We start from the raw sequence: 20847 nt of genomic DNA, 5'->3' as shown, positions 1-20847 counted from the left end.
ATAACACAACACAAACTTGCAGATTCAAAACATATTTACATGACACAATAATATCTGTGTTGATGTCCAACTTAATAGGGCCAAAATTAAGTGCATCCTAAATTTTCCCAGGGCTACATTTATTTGTCTTTTACAAGGTTCGATTTGTTGACAGGGTGTTTAGATGAAGATTAACACATTAAGTTTTATCTTAATTCAATTCAGTCAAATGAATAAAAAAACGTTTGGGAAGTAAAAAATAAAAACCTTGAAAACATTCTTAAAGGCCTGAACACAGACTACAGTGGGATTTTGTACAGCTGTAACACTAAGCTCACACACTGTGTCTCGCACAGTAATAAACAGCAGAATCTTCCATTTTTAGACTGTTCATCTGCAGAAGCAGCTGATTTCTGCTGTCGTCTCTGGAGACGGTGAAGCGGCCCCGGACTGAGTCAGAGTAATAATTGCCGCCACTGCTACCGATGTGGTGCATGGCAATCCACTCCAGTCCTTTCCCAGGAGCCTGTCTGATCCAGACCATCCAGTGGCTGCTCAGTGTGATTCCAGAGCCTGTACAGGTCAATGTGTGGGACTCTCCTGGCTTTATGTCCACAGGATCAGACTCAGTCAGAGTCTGACTATGAGCTCCTGTCAACACAAAAGACACAGTTTCACTTGCTGTGAGTAACAATATATTTAAACAGAAAACCAACACAAGGCTTGTGAAATGCTTCACCTGCCCAGCAGAGAGTTAAAAGCAGTAGTCTGAAGCTGCTGGAGGCCATCGTGTTAAACTGCCTGTTTACTGCTGTCTGTCATTCTCTGAGCAGCCAGTAAGTAGAGGTGGAAGATGTGTTTTGCATTGACTCCTCCTCATGGAAAAATCAGCTTTGCTTTAGTAATTTGTATTTGTTTTCATGGTATAAAATATGAGGGCCAATTTCATTGTAATATTTAATTTATTGTTTAACTTTTGTCAGTTTCCTGATATATTTCAAAACAACGTTTTTTATTCAGATTATGATATTAATATCAACACATGACTTTGTCCAACTTGGGCACTGGAGCTGATCACATCTGTCTACAGAAGTCAAGATACACCCTGTACATGTTTTCATTCAGTCACAGAGGAAAAAATTAACATGAAAATCACATCAACATCTGGAGACAGTTGCACCAGTCAGTCTCAAATGCATATTTTATGTAGAAAAATTACAAACATGCACACTATGCACAGACAAGTTCCCAAGTCCAGACTCACAGTGGAGATTCTCTTTCTGTCAGGCGAGAGTTGAAACGTCACCACAGTATGAAAAAATCTGGAAATAACAGTTTGACAAACAAACAAGTTTTGTCTTGAGGTGTCGAATGAAGATCAGTTTTTAAAACAAGTAGGTTTTACACACTTGGGGTAGAAAGTGGAAGTTTAAACCCTCTGCCCCCCCACCAAAAAAACAAAACAAAAACAAAAAAACAACAAAACAGTCACAACCATTCCTGACCTCATCGAGAGTCGATTCAGCTGCTTCCTTTTTGCAGGAGTCAACATTTTCTAGTTTTGACTTTTGACTCGTCTTGTTTCACACTAGCGGTCCTTTCTACTCCATTTAGCATTTCACCTCCTTACAGTCACATCAAGATGTAATGCTCTTCATAAAAACTAAATGTTGGATTTGATTTTAAATTTTCATTTGATAAAATTACACGGTAAAATATGCAGTTGTAGAATTGTGGACAGAAGATCTGAGGGTGACAGTGGAAGTTAGATTTGACAAAGCTTCAGCTTGCTTCTGTGTTAACATGTCTTTATGGATCTGTACAATCACTTGAGGCTTCAGTAAACAGCAGATTGGTAAAATAATACAAAAAGTGATTTATCTTATTCTGTAAATAGCAGAGAAGTAACTACATGTTAAAAATACTATTGAGCAATAGCCTGTCAGAAATACAACAGACGATATTATGATGGACGTTGTAGACGTCCTTCGGTGACAAACACTGACATAAATGAAGATCTGTTGAGCTGTGACTTTTTTTCCTTTATTTGTGCAAACTGCGTGGGTGTATATTTCTTTCCTTTCTCAGTTCATGTGCAAACTTGTTTCTCAAAGCCAACACAGTTCTCATTCTCATCTTTTTGTGGTTTTGTAGCTCCTCCTCTGGCAGCTTCATGTTATAGGTTTTCAGGCTCAGTGAGTTTTTTGCTTTACTCTGCTGAAGGTTTGCATCACTGTGTCTCTCTGGCACAGTAATAAACAGCAGAATCTTCCATTTTTAGATTGTTCATCTGCAGAAGCAGCTGATTTCTGCTGTCGTCTCTGGAGATGGTGAAGCGGCCCCGGACTGACTCAGAGTAAGATCTGGTGCTACTACTGCCAGCATGCTGCCAGGCAATCCACTCCAGTCCTTTCCCAGGAGCCTGTCTGATCCAGGCCATATGGCTGCCACTCAGTGTGAATCCAGAGCCTGTACAGGTCAATGTGTGGGACTCTCCTGGCTTTATGTCCACAGGATCAGACTCAGTCAGAGTCTGACTACGAGCTCCTGTCAATACAAAACACACAGTTTCACTTGCTGTCAGTAACAATATATTGAAATAGAAAACCAACATAAGGTTTGTGAAATGCTTCACCTGCCCAGCAGAGAGTTAAAAGCAGTAGTCTGAAGCTGCTGGAGGCCATCGTGTTAAACTGCCTGTTTACTGCTGTCTGTCATTCTCTGAGCAGCCAGTAAGTAGAGGTGGAAGATGTGTTTTGCATTGACTCCTCCTCAGGAGTTTAGTCATTTGTATTTGTTTTCATATTAGAAAATATGAGGGTCTATTTAATTTTAATTTTTTTTATTTATTGTTTAAATTATCGATGTAGATTGTAATATGAATATCTATTTCCATACATGACTTTATCTAAGTGAGTGTCAAAGAGTGCTGGAGCTGATCACATCTGTCTATAGAAAAAGTCAAATTACACCCTGGACATGTTTTCATCCAGTTACAGAGAAGAAAATCACATCAACATCTACAGACAGCTTAATAGTCACCAGTCAGACTCAAATGCATATTTGATGTTGAGAAACCTGGAAAATATATAAATAAATAATAATAATAATAAAAAACATGCACAAGCTATGCACAGACAGGTTCCCACGTCCAGATTCACAGTGGAGATTCAGTTTCTTTCAGGTGAGAGTTCAAACTACGCCACGGTGTGAAAAAATATGGAAATAACAGTTTGAGGACACCTGGAAGAAACAAGAGGGTTTAGTCTGGAAGTCTGAAGTGAAGATCACGTTTAATGAGTCAGTTTTACACAGCTGGTGCAGAAAGGGTCAGTTTATTGTAAGTCAATATCAGTCACAACAATTGCTGGGAAACAGAGTCGATTCAACTGCTTTCTTTTTATGAGTGTTGAAATTTTCTAGTTTTATCTTTGTATTTGACTTGTTTTCACACTGGAGATCTTTTCTGCTTTATTTAGGAATTGACTTTTCTACAGTCGTGTCAAGACTTCACGCTACCTATTAACAACTAATTCTTGAAAAAAAAAAAGATTTGTTTGTAATGCAAACATTTTCATGCAACAATATTTCACAGTAAAACTTGTAGTTGTAGAGTGGTGGAAGGAAGAACTGAAGGTGACAGTGGATGTGTGGTTTGACCAGTGTTCAGCTTGCTTTTTGTGTTAAAATATCCTTTTGAGTCAGTTTGAATAATTAGAACTTTCAGCAGATTGATAGAGCAACAGAAGAAGTCATTCATCTTATTCTGGAACAGGTAGAAGTGACCTGATTTTTGTTTTAGGTAATCTGCATATTAAAAACTGTTTTGAGTGGCCTGTCAGAAAAAAAACCAAAAAAAAACAAACAAACAAAAAAAACCCATTAGATTTTATTATTATTGACTAGCTTTTAGTTCTGAGCATTGAGACATGAAGATCTGTTGCTCTGCAATTTCTTTATTCCTATTCTTGGAAAATGTGTAAATTTATTGTTCTTGTATTTCTGGGTTCACGTGCAAAACCTCTCAATCATGATGATTTATACAGTAATTAAGTTCCCTGTTGTTCTTCTTGTGGTATTGCAGCTCCTCCTCTGGTCGCTTCATGTTATGAGTTTTCAGGGTTTTTGCTTTACTCCACTGGAGGTTTGCATCAGTGTGAGTCTTGCACAGTAATACACAGCAGTGTCCTCAGGTTGCATATTCTGTCCATTGAGCGTCACTCTTTTGCTGGAAGCATCAATGTCAATGCTGAACTTGTTCCTCAGTGAGTCTTTGTAGTATGAGCCACTAGTGTATTTCATCCCAATCCACTCCAGTCCTTTTCCTGCAGACTGTCTGATCCAAGCTGTGTAGATGCTGCTCAGAGAATAAGAGACCTGACAGGTGATGGTCAGATGTTGACCAGGCTGCAGCGTTACAGAGGCCGGCTGTGTCAGCTCCTCACATTTCACATCTGTAAAAATATTGATGACAATGAAAAAAAGTGTAATACATATTAAATAGATAACAAGGAATTGATTCTGAGAAAATGTCCAGATCACACAGCAAAGACACATGAGCTTTGTCAAAGACAGAGAGGACTCACAGGAGCCAGCTGCACAGAGCAACAGGACAGCAACAGAAAACATGGTTGATGGTGAGCTGATGAGCAGCAAACTGTGGTGAGAGCTGGATGTTTTTATAGCTGCTTCATGCAGAACGCCGCCGTGTTTGCATAAAGTTTATCAAACTGCTGTTGTTCTAACTGGAGCCAGTGGAAAAGAGTATTATTTATTTGCAAAGTTTTAACACATTTACTGAACTGGGAGCTCACATAATCTTTATTATTCCTTATTAATGTTATTAGAACACACAGAGCATTCACTGGAACTTATGATTTGTGCACATTATTTGCACAGCGACCTTTAACTGACATTGAGAAAGTTTATCAAAATATGTTTTGTTGTTGTGACATACTCAAGACATCAGTAAAAAATATTCATCAAATTCAGAAATTGAGGGAAATTGAAGATGTTCACCTGATAAATAAAAAATAAAATCAGTATAATTTTCTCAAATTATATAATACACAGGAAACATGTATTACAGTGACTTTATATCAGATACTTGCTGAACTTGTGATATTTCAATCATAGTCTGAATTCATCTTCATGCTGGCAGACTTATTTTCCCGAAAACGTTTAAATTAATGCTGAAGTCTGTCAAAGTCTGCATGTTTCCAGAGATAACAATTATGCAAATAGTCTCAGCAAATGTTTGAGGACAAAGTAATACAGATACTTGGTGGTTTGACTGGCAAATGGCTGCTCAGGAGCTGAAACAAACTCAACAAAACTCAACAGGAAAAGAAAGTATTGATGAGCAGCTTTTTGTGGCGGTAGTCTCTCCTCTTCCTGAATTGGGAATAAATGACAGTCTAATATCATATTGTGCCTTTTTATTTCTCTCATTCAAAGTTTTGTTTGATTGGATTTATTCTTGTGAAACAGGAATTGGCAGGAAGAGCATCTGCTGTGAAGTCAAAGTTATCCTGGACCAGAACACGGAATGAAGTTCAGATAATCTTGACTGATTTCTTTGAGCGGTGCCTGTATTGTTCTTTTTGCTCGCTGTCTGTGTTGATTTCCTGAATGTTTAAAGCCAATCTGTCCACAACATTGATAATACGACTTGAATGGTGGCTGGTAAAGTCAGGCTTATAATTGTTTTCTCCATCAAGTTGTCTCAGCAAACTGTCCATTCTTTGAAAAGGTTTGATTCTGGGTTTGAGGCCTGCAGCCTGGAGCTTCCATATCCTCCTTTAGCATGCATTAATGTTCTCCACGAGCTCTGGCCTGTTCCTGCAATGCAAAGACATGACGAGTCAACAGATGACTCTGAGTCTGGAGTCAACTGTCAATTCAGTAAGATCGCTATTGGCAAGACAGAAAACACCTTGATGTAATAACAAGACATTTTCCTACAGCTCCTTTTACTTTCAGGGTGTTTCACATTTCAGATGCTTAAAACATTTATTTTCTTTCCTCACTTCTAGAAAACTGTTCTGCATTTCCTCTTACATTCATCATTTTGAATACATTTCTCATATTACAGAAGGACGTCAAACATGTTGTTGGTGAGCTTGAGAAATGGGAAGTTAAACCACAACAGCTGCTGTTTCCTCAGTTTTGCACATTTAATGTTTTTTTTTATCCTTAATTAATGACCTGTACTGCCCCCTAGTTGTTTTTTTGTGGAGTTTCATTGCAGGGCTTTAAAAAAAAAAAATCCTGAGACTTCATTTTCTCATTTAAAGGTTCGATCAGAGAGCAGTGACTGGTTTTTATTGGTTATTTTCAGTTTTTTAGTCACTGCAAAAGAAACTAAAATGTGTAGAAAAGGTGAGAAAGAGGGAGGAAAAGGGCAGAGGAGAGAAGAAGAATCAAAAAATGAAACAAAGGAGTAAATCAAGATCGACACACACACACACACACACACACACACACACACACACACACACACACACCTAACAATACAGTACAGTAGGATTTTGAATGACCTCTAAAGGAGCTTCAGTCACTGTGGGAGTCGAGCACAATAATAAACAGCTGAATCTTCAGTGCTGAGACTGTTCATCTGTAAATACACCTGCTGTTTGTCATTGTCTCTGGAGATAGTAAACCTCCCTTGAACTGACTGAGAGTAGTATTTATTGCTCCCAGAAGGCTGACTGATAAAAGCAATCCACTCCAGTCCTTTTCCAGGAGCCTGTCTGACCCAGTGCATTGCGTAATCACTAAATGTGAATCCAGAAGCTGTACAAGTCAGAGTGTGTGATTCTCCAGGGTTTTTGAGAACTGATCCAGATTCAGTCAGAGTCTGAGCACCAGTACCTGTCAGGACAAATGAAGAAGACTGGTGTGAGAACTGTTGTCCTTGCATCAGAATAATCATTGAAAATGTTGACTCTTCACCTGCCCAGCAGAGCGTTAACAGCAGCAGTCCTCTGACGACGTCCATCATGGAGAACTGTGGATCACTGCACTGCTTCTGTGCAGATAAGTAAGAGGAACAAATAATGTTTTGCATTGACTCCTCCTCAACATACACACAGGCACACACATTCGTGTGATGTGCACAGCACAGTTGTTCAATGCAAATATTGCATGTTTTGCCAAAAGCATTGCAGGCAATATAACCTCTTATGTTATTTATTTATTTATTTAAAAATGCATTGTTAGTCATAGAAGTAGTAGTTGTCATCAAAAGTAACTGAGCCTCATGTGAATGAAGTTCTTGTAAAGGCGTGTTGGCGACTTGTGTCACTGTGGGGCTTCATACACAGTAATAAACACCAGTGTCCTCAGGCTGCAGATTCAGCCCTGTTAATTCCTCTCTACTGGTTGCAGTCATTGTGCAGTTGCTGAATTTGTTTCTTGGAGCATTGTTTGTTAAAAATCTCCTCCACCCCATCGAACCAAGATCCAGTTCATTGCTGCTCCTTGGCGCTGTCTGATCCAGCCTGTAGCGTAGCTGCTGTCAGTCAGAGAATAATCAGAAACCTGACAGGTGATGGTCAAAGACTGTCCAGGCTGCAAGGACATTAAATCAGGCTGACTGAGATTGACACTATCTACACCTGTTGAAATAAGAAACAGATATTAGCTTCATCATGAATTGGATCATTCAGTGTTTCTGGAATCTTTCTAGATGACTGAAAACCCCTCACAGGATGCAGCTGCTGGCAGCAGTAATGCAGCCACAGAGAACATGATGGAAGCAGAGGAGGGAACAAAGCCCACTTTACTATTGTGATTTTTAACAGGACATGAAAATTTTAATAAGTCTTTCAACACAACTAACCACGTTATTTACCTGCTAAACCTCCTGAAATATTACCCTGCACATCTGCAAATACATTCAGATCTTCCACAAACATAGCTTTCAGTTTAGCTCCACTTGTGTGAGATTTTCACTCACTATATATTGATCATGACAACTCCATTTACATTTCTAAGCAAGTTACCAATAATGAGAAACAGCGTTTAGCAAAAATCAAACTATACCCTCTTGCTTTTTGCATTTGAACTTTGCCTTTAACTCTAAGGAATTATTAAATAAAAGCATTTTTCACCACTGGACTGGTCACCTGGCTTCCCTGTGGGCTGATGGTGATTGAAAGCAAGTTTTCTTTTTTGTTTTTTATTTTTTAACTGAGCACTTAGCATTTGCAATGGCACAATGGTATGAGTTATGATACCGATTGGTTCAGAAAACGGGTAGATTGGCCCATTAGACATGATTGATTCTGAGCTGGATCAGCCAAAGGCGATGCCCCTCCCTCTTGGACCACAGCTGTTATCAATTAATCAATCAATCACACAGATGGTGGAGGTGGCAGCAGCGGTGGAGGGGAAGAGGAGGCAGAAGGAAAAGAGACCCTCAGGTAGGAAGTGATGAAGTGAATCTACCTGGCTCAGCGAGAAATTAAGTTTTTTCGGAAGTTTATTTTCTTCGTGCTGTAATTACACGTAGCTGTGCATGCTAGCTAGCTAGTTAGCATGATGGGCTTTCTCTACTGCTGGGTGGTTTCGCTGAAGTTATATCAGTGATAATGATCTTAGTCTGGGGGCAGAGGGTGCGGCTGTCCCGGGCCCAAGGTGGGGCCCCCCGCCAGACTAATGCCGAAAAAACAAAACAAACAAAAAAACAACAACAACCTGAACGCAGTTCCAGACGCCTGAAATTAATGGACTATCTCTTGCATGCATGAACAAGGCCAGACTCTCAAACCTCCCTTTGGAGAGGGACATTGACATTGATAAGAACCAGGTAGCTGAAAGGTTTGCAAGGATGAAGATAGTGACATGAGGCCACATGACTGTGTATAGTTCCGGAATACGTTTGAGACTGGCATGTTCAAACAGTTGGACTATTTTTATTTTTGGAAATTTTGGACTCTGGATATTTCCAATCGTCTGCAGTGGATTTTTTTTTTTTCGCTTGTTTGAATACATTTTCGTTGGCACTTTTCCTGGATCGGATTCACCTTCCCATCACTGGACAAAAATATCATCAGTAAGTCGTTCCATATTCAATATTTGTGATGACACAGACTAAGCTTACCATAGATGCTGGCTGTCTGGTGTTGTTTTCATAGCTGTCTGTGTTGTGGATCGCCGTGTCTGCTTGGTTATTGCATTAACACAGGTCACACACGGTGCTTATTCACTTGCATGCTGTCCTGTCTGGGTTGATCATGTGTGACTTGATGCAGGTTATTAAGACTGTGTGGTATCCATCATCGCTTAATTGACCTTCTATCCATCGTTTCCCACCCTGTTGGTTTAGTGTGCTTGATTTTTCAAACTTTATCCGAGCAATTAAACAGTGAAGTCCATGGCGCTGACCATGGTGCTGAACTGGCCAATCGGCCGTTGTGATGCTGGATTTTCAGCAGGCAGGTCGAAGTTTTAAACCACAGACAAAGTACGTTTTTTTTTTTTTTTTTGCTTTCATTTTTTTCCCCCCAACGGAACACAACACCAGAAACACAAAGGCAAAGCAAAGAAAACTGAACACATCTGGGTGACATGGCATCAACATCCTCAAGTCTGCAGGGAGTCGTCTTGTCATAATTTGGTCTGTAAAAGAAATAACACACAGGAATGTCTCAGCTTATTGACCAGAAGCAACTGTCGAGCTGAAAGAAAAGGCAGAATCTCACCTTAAACATGGTAGCAAAAACACCATAGATAACAGATAGAAGGAACAGGATGAGGAAGGTGAAGGCCATGTGCACAGTTTCCACGCCTATATCTTGGCTCACTTCAGCATGGACGATGTGATCTAAAAAATCACACTGCTCCAGCGTATTTGTGATCAAATGTTTTTTGTTTGACAGTTCAAAAGTGATTTTGTGTCTGGCGTGCACTGTTAAATATGCTGTTATATCATCTTCTGGAAAATATTGCATGAATGGATGAAGTCTTACCTGGTCTGGATAGATTGAGGAGCTTTGTAAAGCTTGCATGGGTCACCTTGCAGGTGAACACCACTCCTGGTTAGAAGTCGATTAGAGACAGACGGAGGTGGCTCCGAATGCTAAACTTTCCATCTGCACCTCTTTGTGGCTCACTGGTATTGTAATCCCGCAATTCTGAGGTTCCATCACGAAACCAGGTGATGTTGATGGCTTCAGGAGTGAAGTCAAAGGCGAGGCACACAAGTTCATTAGGACTCTGAAGCAAGAGGACTGAAGGTTCACTGAGGGCCACTGGAGCTGAGAAAAGAAGCAGAAAAGCTTTTTATTGTTTTGGACTCATTCACATGTCGGCAACCAAAAATGAACAACTCACCCAGAACATCCTTCATGGTGCTTCGAAAAGGTGTTTCAGATGATTCATGGATGACAACACAAGAATATACTGGTGTGTCCAGACTTTTGGATACGTTTAATTTACTGCTCATGGAGAAAGAGCTGCTCCTCGTGTACTTCCACACTGGACCATTGACGTACCGAGAGGATGGAAGTTCCTTTCCATTCTCCTCCCAGTAGACAAATATATTGGATGGGGAAAATCCAGAAACTTGGCAAACAGCCGTGAAGATATCTGACACTGACATCTCAGAGGCGGTTGGTTGAATTATCTTCACTGTTGGTGGGAGCAGATCTAAAGAAACACAAAAAGACAGAAACCAAGGATCAGTTGTTTTTTCTTTGAACTGTATCTGTTAGTTTATCATGAGAACAAGCAAGTTTCTCAGCCAAGATACTATTTTAACAATGAACAATCATATTTTTACCATTACCTCTGCTTTTGCTGATTTGGGCCTCGTAGCCTTTGTTGGAACATTGATGTTTTCCCTCACAAGACACTTGTTTATATGCATGCCAATCCTCTGCTGACACACCAAAGAAGCTCTGCATCGTCTCTGTCCCATTGCTGTGGCTCTTTGGCTGCTGTTGATGAAAATTTTGTCCTAAATACTCGCTATTGTCAACCTTCCAGCTGATGGAGAAGTCTTTAAGGTGGTGACCAACCAGAAGGCAGGTGATATTCGTCAGTCTTTTCTTTGCTCCAAAGCTGCTGCAGTGGTGGTCCATGAACATAAACCTCAGCAATCTGAGAGGATGCTGGAGTAACTGAAGAACAAATGGAAAGAAAATAAAATATCAGTCAAATGGAAATAGAGAAACGATTGTGATGAGATATGATTCAGAAGTGGTGAGACTGTATTGATCGTTTCCTGACTAATGTTGAGTGTTGTCCGGTTACCTGAGCAGACACTGATACTCTTGTTGACTGCTGTGTTGAGAAACTTGTCAGAGACTTCACAAGTGAAGACGTTCCCACTTTGCCAGTCTGATCGAGGAACTTGAAGTTGACTGGTCACTGCTACACGCCCATCTGCACTCATGGTGATGGTGCCTTTTGTTGAGGAAGAGCTGATCTTGAGCTCAGGCAACCATTTGATTTGAGGGTCGAAGCCACTTCCAGAGCATGAGAGTGTTTGTGAATCAGAGTCCTGACTGAGGATCAGAAGAAGTTCCACTGATGGATCCACTAAATGAGAGATAAATCAGAAAACTGATGAGTGAATACATTGATTTAAACAGACAAATATATTTATGAATAGTCCACTCACCAAAAATCTTGCCAATAGATTGGGATGAGCTGCTGCTGGAAAAACCTTGATTCACCTTGCAAGTGAAACTTTGGTCTTTTTTCCAGTATTTTTCAGGAACATTGAAGTGTTTGGTCACTGAATGAATGTCTGAGGCTTTGTGAAAATCAACATATTGATTGTCAGAGATGTCAACTCCATTTGTCTGAATTGTGATGGAGAGATCATGTGAGGAAAGTTGTGTGATTTCACACTTAAGCACAGTACTGTTTCCCTTGAGAAGATCTGGAAGAGATCTGCTTATCATCACCACTGGAGCAGGAACTTCAGGCTCTGAGAGATGAAGACGGCAGAAAACAAAGAACACAATGAATCAATAAGTCTCTTCAGCAATGTCTGATTTTCAGGTTGAAAGGTGATCTTACCTGTGATGTTTTTGGTCTTTTCCACAGATGAAAAACATGCATGTTCAGCTCTGCATGTAACATGTTTCAGCTGCTTCCACTTTGTTGAAGGAACAGTTACTTCACTTGTTACATAACTTGTGTTTTCAGATTTAGAAACAGTGTTACTTGGTGAAACTTGTTCGTTCAAAAGCCAGGTCACCTTGGCATCAAAAACAGTGCTGATCAAGCATGTGGCTTTCACATCAGAGGGAGCCGTCATCACAGTCTTGAAGCTGGGAGTGTCCAGGATCATAGAGGGTGGAGTACTTGCATGCACTGACGAAAAACAATAGGCTAAATGACATGAACCATAATCACTCAGTTCCTCACAAAGATGTTATCTGAACACATTCTGTGAATGTAATAATTTATTTTTGGTGTATTTAATGAAGAAGTTCACATTCGTGCTTACTCTCACAAATACTTGTTTTTTCATATTCACTTCCTTCATGAGTGGCCTTGCATGTGAAACTGCTGCCTGTTGTCCACTCTGTGATATTTGGCTCAATCTCACTGCTGAGGCTGAAGGTATTTTCTCTCCCTTCCATACTTTGCAGCTTTAGTTTGTTTTGAACAATATTCAGGGGTCGTTGGTCGTGTTGCCACTCCACACTCAGTTTTTCTGGATAGAAGCCACTGACAGTGCAAATCAGTCTGACTGCTGAGTTTCCCAGTTTACCTTTCCAGACAGGGTACAATGTGATGTTTGGTGAGACGATCCGTGGTTCTGAGACAAAGAAAAGATGATTGTGTCTTCACCATGCTTCACTGTACATGTGGGTTATGAACAATAAACAATAAATAATTTGGCCAAAGTGATACATACCTTCACATTTTGGAAAGTAATGAACTGTTTTAGGTGTAGTGTGTTTGTGTTTGGGCCAGATGGCAGAGTTGTACTTTTACATAGTTTGTGGTGTAATAAATTCAGGTGGAGACAGGACTGGAAGTCTGTTACACAGATGTTAAACATGATAGGGCGGAGTGATCAGGGCAAGCGGCCAGCGGAAGGCTTTACAACACCCAGGCCCCCCATGAGTACTGAAATAAACAGAAGTGAAACAATGCAAGGAGCAACGGAGCACAACAGACAGCAGGTGTGAGGCGTGGCGTGCCAGTAAGAGAAGCAAAAAGCACATTTAAATACGTCTTGACAGTACACAGTTGTTATCAGAAAGCCTTAACGGAGCTTTGCATGACTTTGGCTGAAGGTTTTAGTTCTCACATGCAGTAATAATAGTCAAAAAGTAACCAACTGTAAAGATTCTCACATTACACATTGAGTTTCACACACACTGTTGATTCCATCTGCTGGAAATAAACAACATATTACTTACAGAAATACAGAAAATTAATTTCTATCTTAATAAACAACTCGTTTTACAACTACATAAAATACAACGAAAGAGAGAATAAGAAGCCACATCATTTCTGAACTTCATTTAAACCTTTTATTTCAAGAAGGCAAACAAAGACATAAAAAGCAAAAAACATCGCTGTAACTACTTACATGATAGGAATTTGTCAGAGAAATGTTTTATGACATACTGTGTTTTTTATAAACAGATGATTGCTCTCCTTGATTCATTCAACCTGAAAAGAGATGTTTTAAAAAAAGGTAAGAAAATTGCAAACTCAAATGTAAATGGACAAAAATGGCCAAGTGCTTTATATTTAATATCACTTATCACACAAATGTTACATATAGGCATGATGGTGTTCATAATATCAGCACAAAATACAGTAATTATATAAGAGATAATATTATTGAACTGGGATGGGAGCAACACGGACACACAGCTGTCCAGCAATGAGCAACTTGCATTAAAGTTCACTGCAACGTCGCCATGTGGATTTTAACCCGAACAAAACCAAGGTTAACACCGTGAGTTTTCTTTTACATTTAAAGCAGCGGCAGCCAAGACGCACACTGTGCGTGTCTTCATCATGTTTTGGAAAAAAAAAATAGCGTGCGTTGTCTTAATGAAATAAATACCAAAATAATCAAAAACCAATGGCTGGCAAAATTGTAATTCAATATTGGTCTTGCTTGCATGGTTCACAGAATATTGGTTAGACAACAGTTTTAACGTGAAATAAATGGAAATTGTTCCTCAGAACCGCAAATAGGCACCAATCAGAAACCAACTTCAGCCTGCAACGTGTCTCAATTAAATAACAAAGTAATCAAAACCCAATGGTTGTCGGAATTATAATTCAATACTGGTCTGGCTTGCATGGTTCACAGAACACTACCGAGAAAACAGTTTTCAGAGAGATAAATGGAAATTAAATACTTCAGAACCGCTAAACAGCATCAATGAGAAACCAACTTCACCTTGCAATAAAAATAAAGAAAATAGAACTCACCAGCCTCTAAACATAAAGGGTAAAAGATAATCTTTATTGTTATAATATCCTTATGTCACAATCAGTTTATTAATCCTACTGGCTTGCGCTGCATGTTTTCCTGGAGAAAGATGAGCGCATCCACACCCGCTGGATGGAGACTTGTGCGCTGTCGGGTGATCAGGTGAGAGAAAAAATAACCAACGACTTTTCGACTCGTCCAAATTTACGTCGACTTGTGCAACGGAAGTCGACTTGTCAACTCGTCGACATTTCTGTTAATGCCCTATTGGTGGTTTGCTTCCCTTGGTTTGTACTCCTGTTTCTTCATCGTTTGACTCAGAAACAGCCGAGGTCGAGTCAAACTGTTGATTGTATATGGAGGGATGAAGGACCCAGTAGAGCAGGGGTCGGCAACCCTTGGCACGCGTGCCACGGGTGGCACGCGTGGCACTAACACTGGGCACGTTTACATGCCACCCATATAATGGCTTATAAGGCAGAGCGGATGTGTCATGTAGACGTCCGAGTGGATCTGCTTCACTCTGAGCGGATTGTATTTCAGAGCTGATTGTATGAGGTGGTGTAGACCGATCGATAACCCGCTCCGTGTCTCATATAAAAGCTGCCTGACAGCGGAGCGAAAAAAACGGGGGATTATTTGTTCTGCATGCGCGCTACCGTATGTAGTGACGTGACGACGTGCGCAGTAAACGGGAAACAGGACTGTCAAAAACAAGCAGAAAAACATCTTTTTAATAAAAACCCCGAGAGAAAAAACACTGGAGAGAAGAAATGGAAGCAAATCGTGCTACAGCGAGTTGTTTAAAGAGCTCCATAGCAAAAAAACGAGCGATCGCCCCGCCGGTGTTATGGATTAACTGGCTCCCGTGTTAACGAGTGACGGCGGACTTCTGTGTAAACACATGCTGATAACAGCAGCTGTTAAAGTAAGACTCATAAAAGACTTTAAACTTATACACTCACTGTAACTGTAGAAAACCGACGTTCGCTAGATCGACTTCAAGTCTCATTCGTCTATTGGTCACAAGTTAACACGGGCACCAGTTAATTCGAAACATGAGCATGCAGAGCACAAAACACAAAGTTTATGAAAGCACTTTTTGGAGTAACAGAAAAAATATCTTTAAAGATATGTTTGTATCTGCTTTATCTGAATGGAATACATTTCCAGGTATGTTGGAAATCTTTTTGTATTTTGTGTTAACTTGCGTTTTAGTTAATAATGGCACACACATTGATGAGAAAATTTTAAACTGGCACTCCATGACAAAAAGGTTGCCGACCCCTGCAGTAGAGCAAACAGCCACACAGACAAGTCACAGAAGCAGTGTTGCTGCACTATTCATGAATAATATGAAGATGAATGGGACTGATTGGATCCTTATCTGAAGTCGGTGAAGAGATATTGGGAAAGATTTTTTTTTCGTTGTTCCAGAACTCAAGTGAGATAAAATCAGTCTCTCTCTTTGTATGTATATATCTATACATATTTAAAGGGGCACAGCGCAGTTTTAAATATTAAATTATCAATTATTCACACCCACACACGTTTGTACCTTTGCCTGATGGGCAGCAAGAGCTATTTTTGCAAGATCGCAGTCGCTCTTATTTTCCTGTGCAGGGCACTGAAGGCACAGCAATATGAGTGATTCGGGTACGAATCGCTTGTTGGTTGACACCCAGCGGCAGTGCGTCGAAAGTTCAGTTTTCCCGACTCTCAAAAAGCGACGCTCACGACGCTCCTGATGCCGGGGACGCACGTCGTGGGTGTCGACGCTCGAAACGCTCGAAAGTCGACGCTCCTGAGCGCCGCCCCGCCCTCCGCCGCTCCACGACGCTCGTCCACATAGACTTTGCATAGAAAAGCGCCGCTCACGACGCTTGCGACACATCTGGTGTGAATGCACCATTAGTCATTTCGAACAGCATACTTACTTTTTTTGTGGGGGCGAGCTGTTGTTTATTCAGAGGCGAGTCGGGGAAGGTTTTTGGGACGGACACAATGGAAGTGAATGGTATTTTTATTCCCCCTCGTCAAACTCATCTAATACAAAATCCAACAACCCCCAAACACTTTGGTGGACACGTTATAATCCGCACATTCACTACGCTGTAGAACACCAACAAATAATATTGTAGCGTTACGACACTGAAGCAAATACTGGGAACTACTTTTTTTGAAATCACTACGCCCAGACGCCATGTTTAGTAAGTAGTTCCGTCTTAGCAAGCTTCACATAGACAACTGAATCTCGTAATTTTGCATTAATATTTCACAGCGTAGTGAATGTGCAGATTATAACGTGTCCACCAAAGTGTTTTGGGGTTGTTGGATTGTGTATTTGATGAGTTTGACGAGGGGGAACAAAAATACCGTTCACCTCCATTGTGTCCGTCCGGAAAACCTTCCCCGACTCACCTCTGAATAAACAACAGCTCGCCCTCACAAAAAAAGTAAGTATGCTGTTCGAAATGACTAAGGAATTGCGCGAAATGGGCCAATTTGCCAAAATGTTGAAGTATCACTTGAAAGTCTATAAGCAAATCTGAAAAAGCTGTTTTACATTGGGATGGGTTCATAAGTGTAATCTGGCTTCATACCATCAATGGAAACTCAGTCTCTCATATGTACGGTTCATAAAGGATCAGGCTGACTTCCCTTGACAGGTTTTTGTAACTGTGTGATTCACTGTGACCCCCCCCCCCCCCCCCCCCCCCACTGTATATACACTCTGTCATCCTCATACAAAAACCTGCCCCACTGCCTGACTGCTAAATGCTGATTGGCAGCTGGGAAGGGATTTCCGAACAAAAAAAGATGAATGAGACCAGAATTAGCATGAGTCCAAAGTTTTAATTTCTACAACTTCACTTTGTGCTTAAAGTCTTTTGATACTCCCAGGCAATTGTAAGTGAATGTTATTTGATTTAGATCTAATCCAGTACATTAAGAAATCCTCCCACATAAGCGACTGCTGAACACTCTATAACGGAACTCAATTATTTTGTGTGTTTTTTAAATAAAATGAACTAAATTAGAGGTTAGGATAGTGAGACCGTAATCAGGAGTTTGCAGGTTTGATTCCCACTGCTGACAGGTCACTGCTGTCTCTCTCTCAGCAAGGCTCAGCTGATGAGAAAATCTCCTGATGAGGTGTCAAAATTGTTTCTCCAACCTGCAAAATATTTTAATGTAAGTGCAGTTATATATTTTTTTAATTTGTGGAACGTTTTTTTGATGAACAAACCTAGGTGCATTAGTTGTGAATGACATTTTGCTTTTGCAAAACACACTGAGTTTGTTTGTGAATCATTGGCTGTGAATAAAGCACATTTTTTGTGTTGGTGAGGTTTTGGGATTAAAGGTGCTGCAGGCAGGATTTTGCTAGTCAGTGCTAATTTTTCTGTGTTTTCTTTGGATTAAATGTTAGAGTATCCATTGATAATCCTTTAGGAGTGTAGCATAATTGCTCTGCCGCGAGGGCGCAGCGTTTCCATTTGTCTCTGTTCTGAGCTGAAAAGGAGCCTCGACAGCTCCAGGTATCTTTGACCAATCAGAAGAGCCCCTGAGGCTCTAAACGTGATTGGTCGAGGGGCATTCATCACACGTTCTTGTGGGAGGGGCTTAACTTGCGTGACGGCGTGATGTCAGAGAAAACAGGACAGGATTGGCTGTGCTGGGTTTCAAATTGCCATCTTAGATTGGTCAAATCGCCATCTTGCTGAGGTAAACCAAAGCAAGATGGCGGAGATGCCGAATCCTGCCCACAGCACCTTTAATTTCACTCCATACAAAATGACTGAAATAAAGGAAAAATACTCATAAACAAAAGAATAAAATCTGGTTTTAGTGTCATTCTGTGTGATATTTATCATTGTTATTGTTATTTATTCACAGGGATCCTTGTTCGAAACCTAATGACCCCGAGAAAAAGAGATGACTTTAAGTTTGATAGTTTTTGTCACGCTGTGTAAGATGGTGTATTGAAAGTAACTGTCCCAAAAACTGTGCTGCAGCTGAACCCCAGTGACATACACTCACACCAAAACCTCTTCCCCCTCTCTAATGGATGCTGATTTCAATGGGCCATTTTCACAGCTCCACGACTTCCTGAAATTAACTGTGCACATTCATTTCCTGTCTTGCATTATTGGCCAAAATGATTAATCCAGGTGTGTCTTGTTGCAGCAGTCTAAACCAGACACACCTGGATTAATCAGCTCTGAAAATACCCCATTGTGTTAGAATGGAACAACAAAGCTTAATTTTATTTTAATGAAATTAAAAAAGTAGTGACTGGTAGTTCTCAAAATCATTATTTATATTTATGAATATAATTTGTAGTCCTGAGAGGGGAAGTTTTAGTTTTGAAGTGTGGAATTCTTCAAATCATTGCTGCATTTTAACATGATTGTCCTTCTGCATTTCTGTCTTTTTTTAAATTAGGTGAATTGACTGTGACAAACATTGAAAGGGGAAGAGACATGAACAATAACACGACCTCAAGTTGTTTTTTTTATTTTATGAACACCCTGTAAAGAAGTATACATTCAAGAGATGCTTTGTTGCTCTCAGGTAACAAAGTTCACTCTTCTGTTTGTATACATTTTTCTGGAAATTCTTCTTTGTATTGTTGCTCATTGGCACTCTCTTTAATTTTTCCTTTTGAATTCCTTGTAAATGTGACAGTTTTACTGATTTGACTCATCCTGAGTTTATGACCATGCAAATCCTCATGGCAAAAATGAAAGTCATCTCCTGACCAGAGCTTGTATAACAGAACAGCATCACTGCACTGACCTCTGTTGGAAAAGCTGAAGCCGTGCTGTGCTGAGAGTGGAGTCATCACGTTTCACAGCCTTGTCTTGGAAAATACATTTTTTGACCACGAGATGGCGATTAAAGCAGGATTTCCAACTCAGTGGAGTCATCTTTCCACTGGCTGACAGAGTCCCATGCCTCAGTGGGAGACAAGATCACAGTGTTGAATCAGTCAATCCTTTGTCTCCATGTCTGACTCAAAAAGTGAAGTTATTCCCCACTCAGTTATTCTCTTGTTCATCCATAAGCTGAGTGATTATTAAAGTGGGTTGGATCACCAATGTTTCACACAAATTCAAAAACTTTAAAAATACTGATGATATTGTGGTAATCAATGAAAAAGATCTAAATTTTATCATATATATTCTTAAATTGTGCATTTTTATACATGATTAAATTTGTATGGTTCCTGATGGAAAGAGGTCGAAACTGACAAAGTAGAAGTACTTCATTACTCCAGTATACTTAAATGTTTTAGTATATTAAATACTTGAATAAATAGTTCTTGCAACTTTTGCAATACTGGCTTGTTTTAACTTCTAAGATTGAGAACTGAACAACACACAGAAAGTCCTTTGAAAAGAAAAAGCAGATACACATCTGTGATCCACAGAAAAACGACAAAATTAACTGAAATATACTTCTTTGTGTTAAAATGAAGCATTGGTTTAAACTGGGAGTGAAAATGTCAAGGTGTTGAACGCTACTTTATGAGGGATTTACATAGACGGACTCAAAGTCTGAGTGAATCAGTATTTTTGCTTAAAACTCAGGTTTTCAGTTTATATTCATTTTATTAAACATTTTTAGCCCTCATGTTGTCTTAATTTCCAGGTCACCAAAGTTCTGCCGAATGTTACAAGTTTTGAACTTCGGGAAGTTTTTAGTGGCCTGTCCTTGAAAACAGATTCTCAAAAACATAATTTCTGGATTATTTTGAGTTTGAATAATATCAGATGACACGTGGGACACTGTTTATTACAAGGTACATTTGGGTCAAAGTTATCAAGGACACTGGGTTTGAAAACATTTGTATTTTTTATGCAGTCACAAAAAGTAACACCTGATGGATATTTTGACTGTTTTTAAATTTACCGCTGACCGCTCTACCAACTGAGCCACAAGGACGAGTGAATCAGTAAAGACCTCTGGAGGAAAAACAGTCTGTCCTGTGCACTAAGTGGTGGTGGCAGCTCGGGCTTGATTCCTCTAACCGTCTCCTCCATGGTCAGTTTGTTTGGAGCAATTTGTCACCAAGAGCAGAGAGGATGAAGAAATTCTGCCAAAACTGTATGATTTATACATGGCAATAATTCATAATAGTCATATTCTTCTCTCATTACACAAACTCATGAGTTCAAAAGTCTTGTATTGAAGCAGCTCAGCTCAGTAATGGAGATACATTAAGACTTCTACAAGAGTCTTTGTGCTTCTATGTAAATGAGAAGAATATGAGTACTTCTGCCACTTCTTGTTGTGTTTCTTGTTTTGAGGAAATCTATTTCCAGACCTGACGGTTTCCTCAAAGTTTTCAAACAGCAGGTGCGGTCCCAGAGGAGCAGAGATGAGGGCCACGTGATCCATATGTTTAGAAACAGCAGGGAACTGAAAGCCGACCT

The 20847-nt window shown here is 40.0% G+C and overlaps 3 gene segments (V, D, J or C); all 3 read right to left on the bottom strand.

Moving 5' to 3' along the window:
- Nucleotides 1–313: 313 nt before the first annotated feature.
- LOC115386846 (immunoglobulin heavy variable 3-66-like) lies at nucleotides 314–775 on the bottom strand. The segment is given in 2 exon segments: nucleotides 314–630; nucleotides 719–775. Coding segments are annotated over 2 exon segments (366 nt in total).
- Nucleotides 776–2209: 1434 nt separating this feature from the next.
- Nucleotides 2210–2726, bottom strand: LOC115386845 (immunoglobulin heavy variable 3-11-like). The segment is given in 2 exon segments: nucleotides 2210–2526; nucleotides 2615–2726. Coding segments are annotated over 2 exon segments (366 nt in total).
- A 6865-nt stretch (nucleotides 2727–9591) lies between these two features.
- Nucleotides 9592–20812, bottom strand: LOC115386844 (Ig heavy chain C region, membrane-bound form-like). The segment is given in 10 exon segments: nucleotides 9592–9603; nucleotides 9687–9835; nucleotides 9954–10241; nucleotides 10318–10632; nucleotides 10772–11105; nucleotides 11239–11526; nucleotides 11609–11920; nucleotides 12013–12309; nucleotides 12446–12786; nucleotides 20739–20812. Coding segments are annotated over 10 exon segments (2410 nt in total).
- Between the last annotated feature and the right edge of the window lie 35 nt (nucleotides 20813–20847).

This window comes from Salarias fasciatus, chromosome 4 (assembly GCF_902148845.1).
Source record: "Salarias fasciatus chromosome 4, fSalaFa1.1, whole genome shotgun sequence".
NCBI lineage: Eukaryota > Metazoa > Chordata > Actinopteri > Blenniiformes > Blenniidae > Salarias > Salarias fasciatus.
This window is presented reverse-complemented; position numbering and strand designations above follow the sequence as displayed.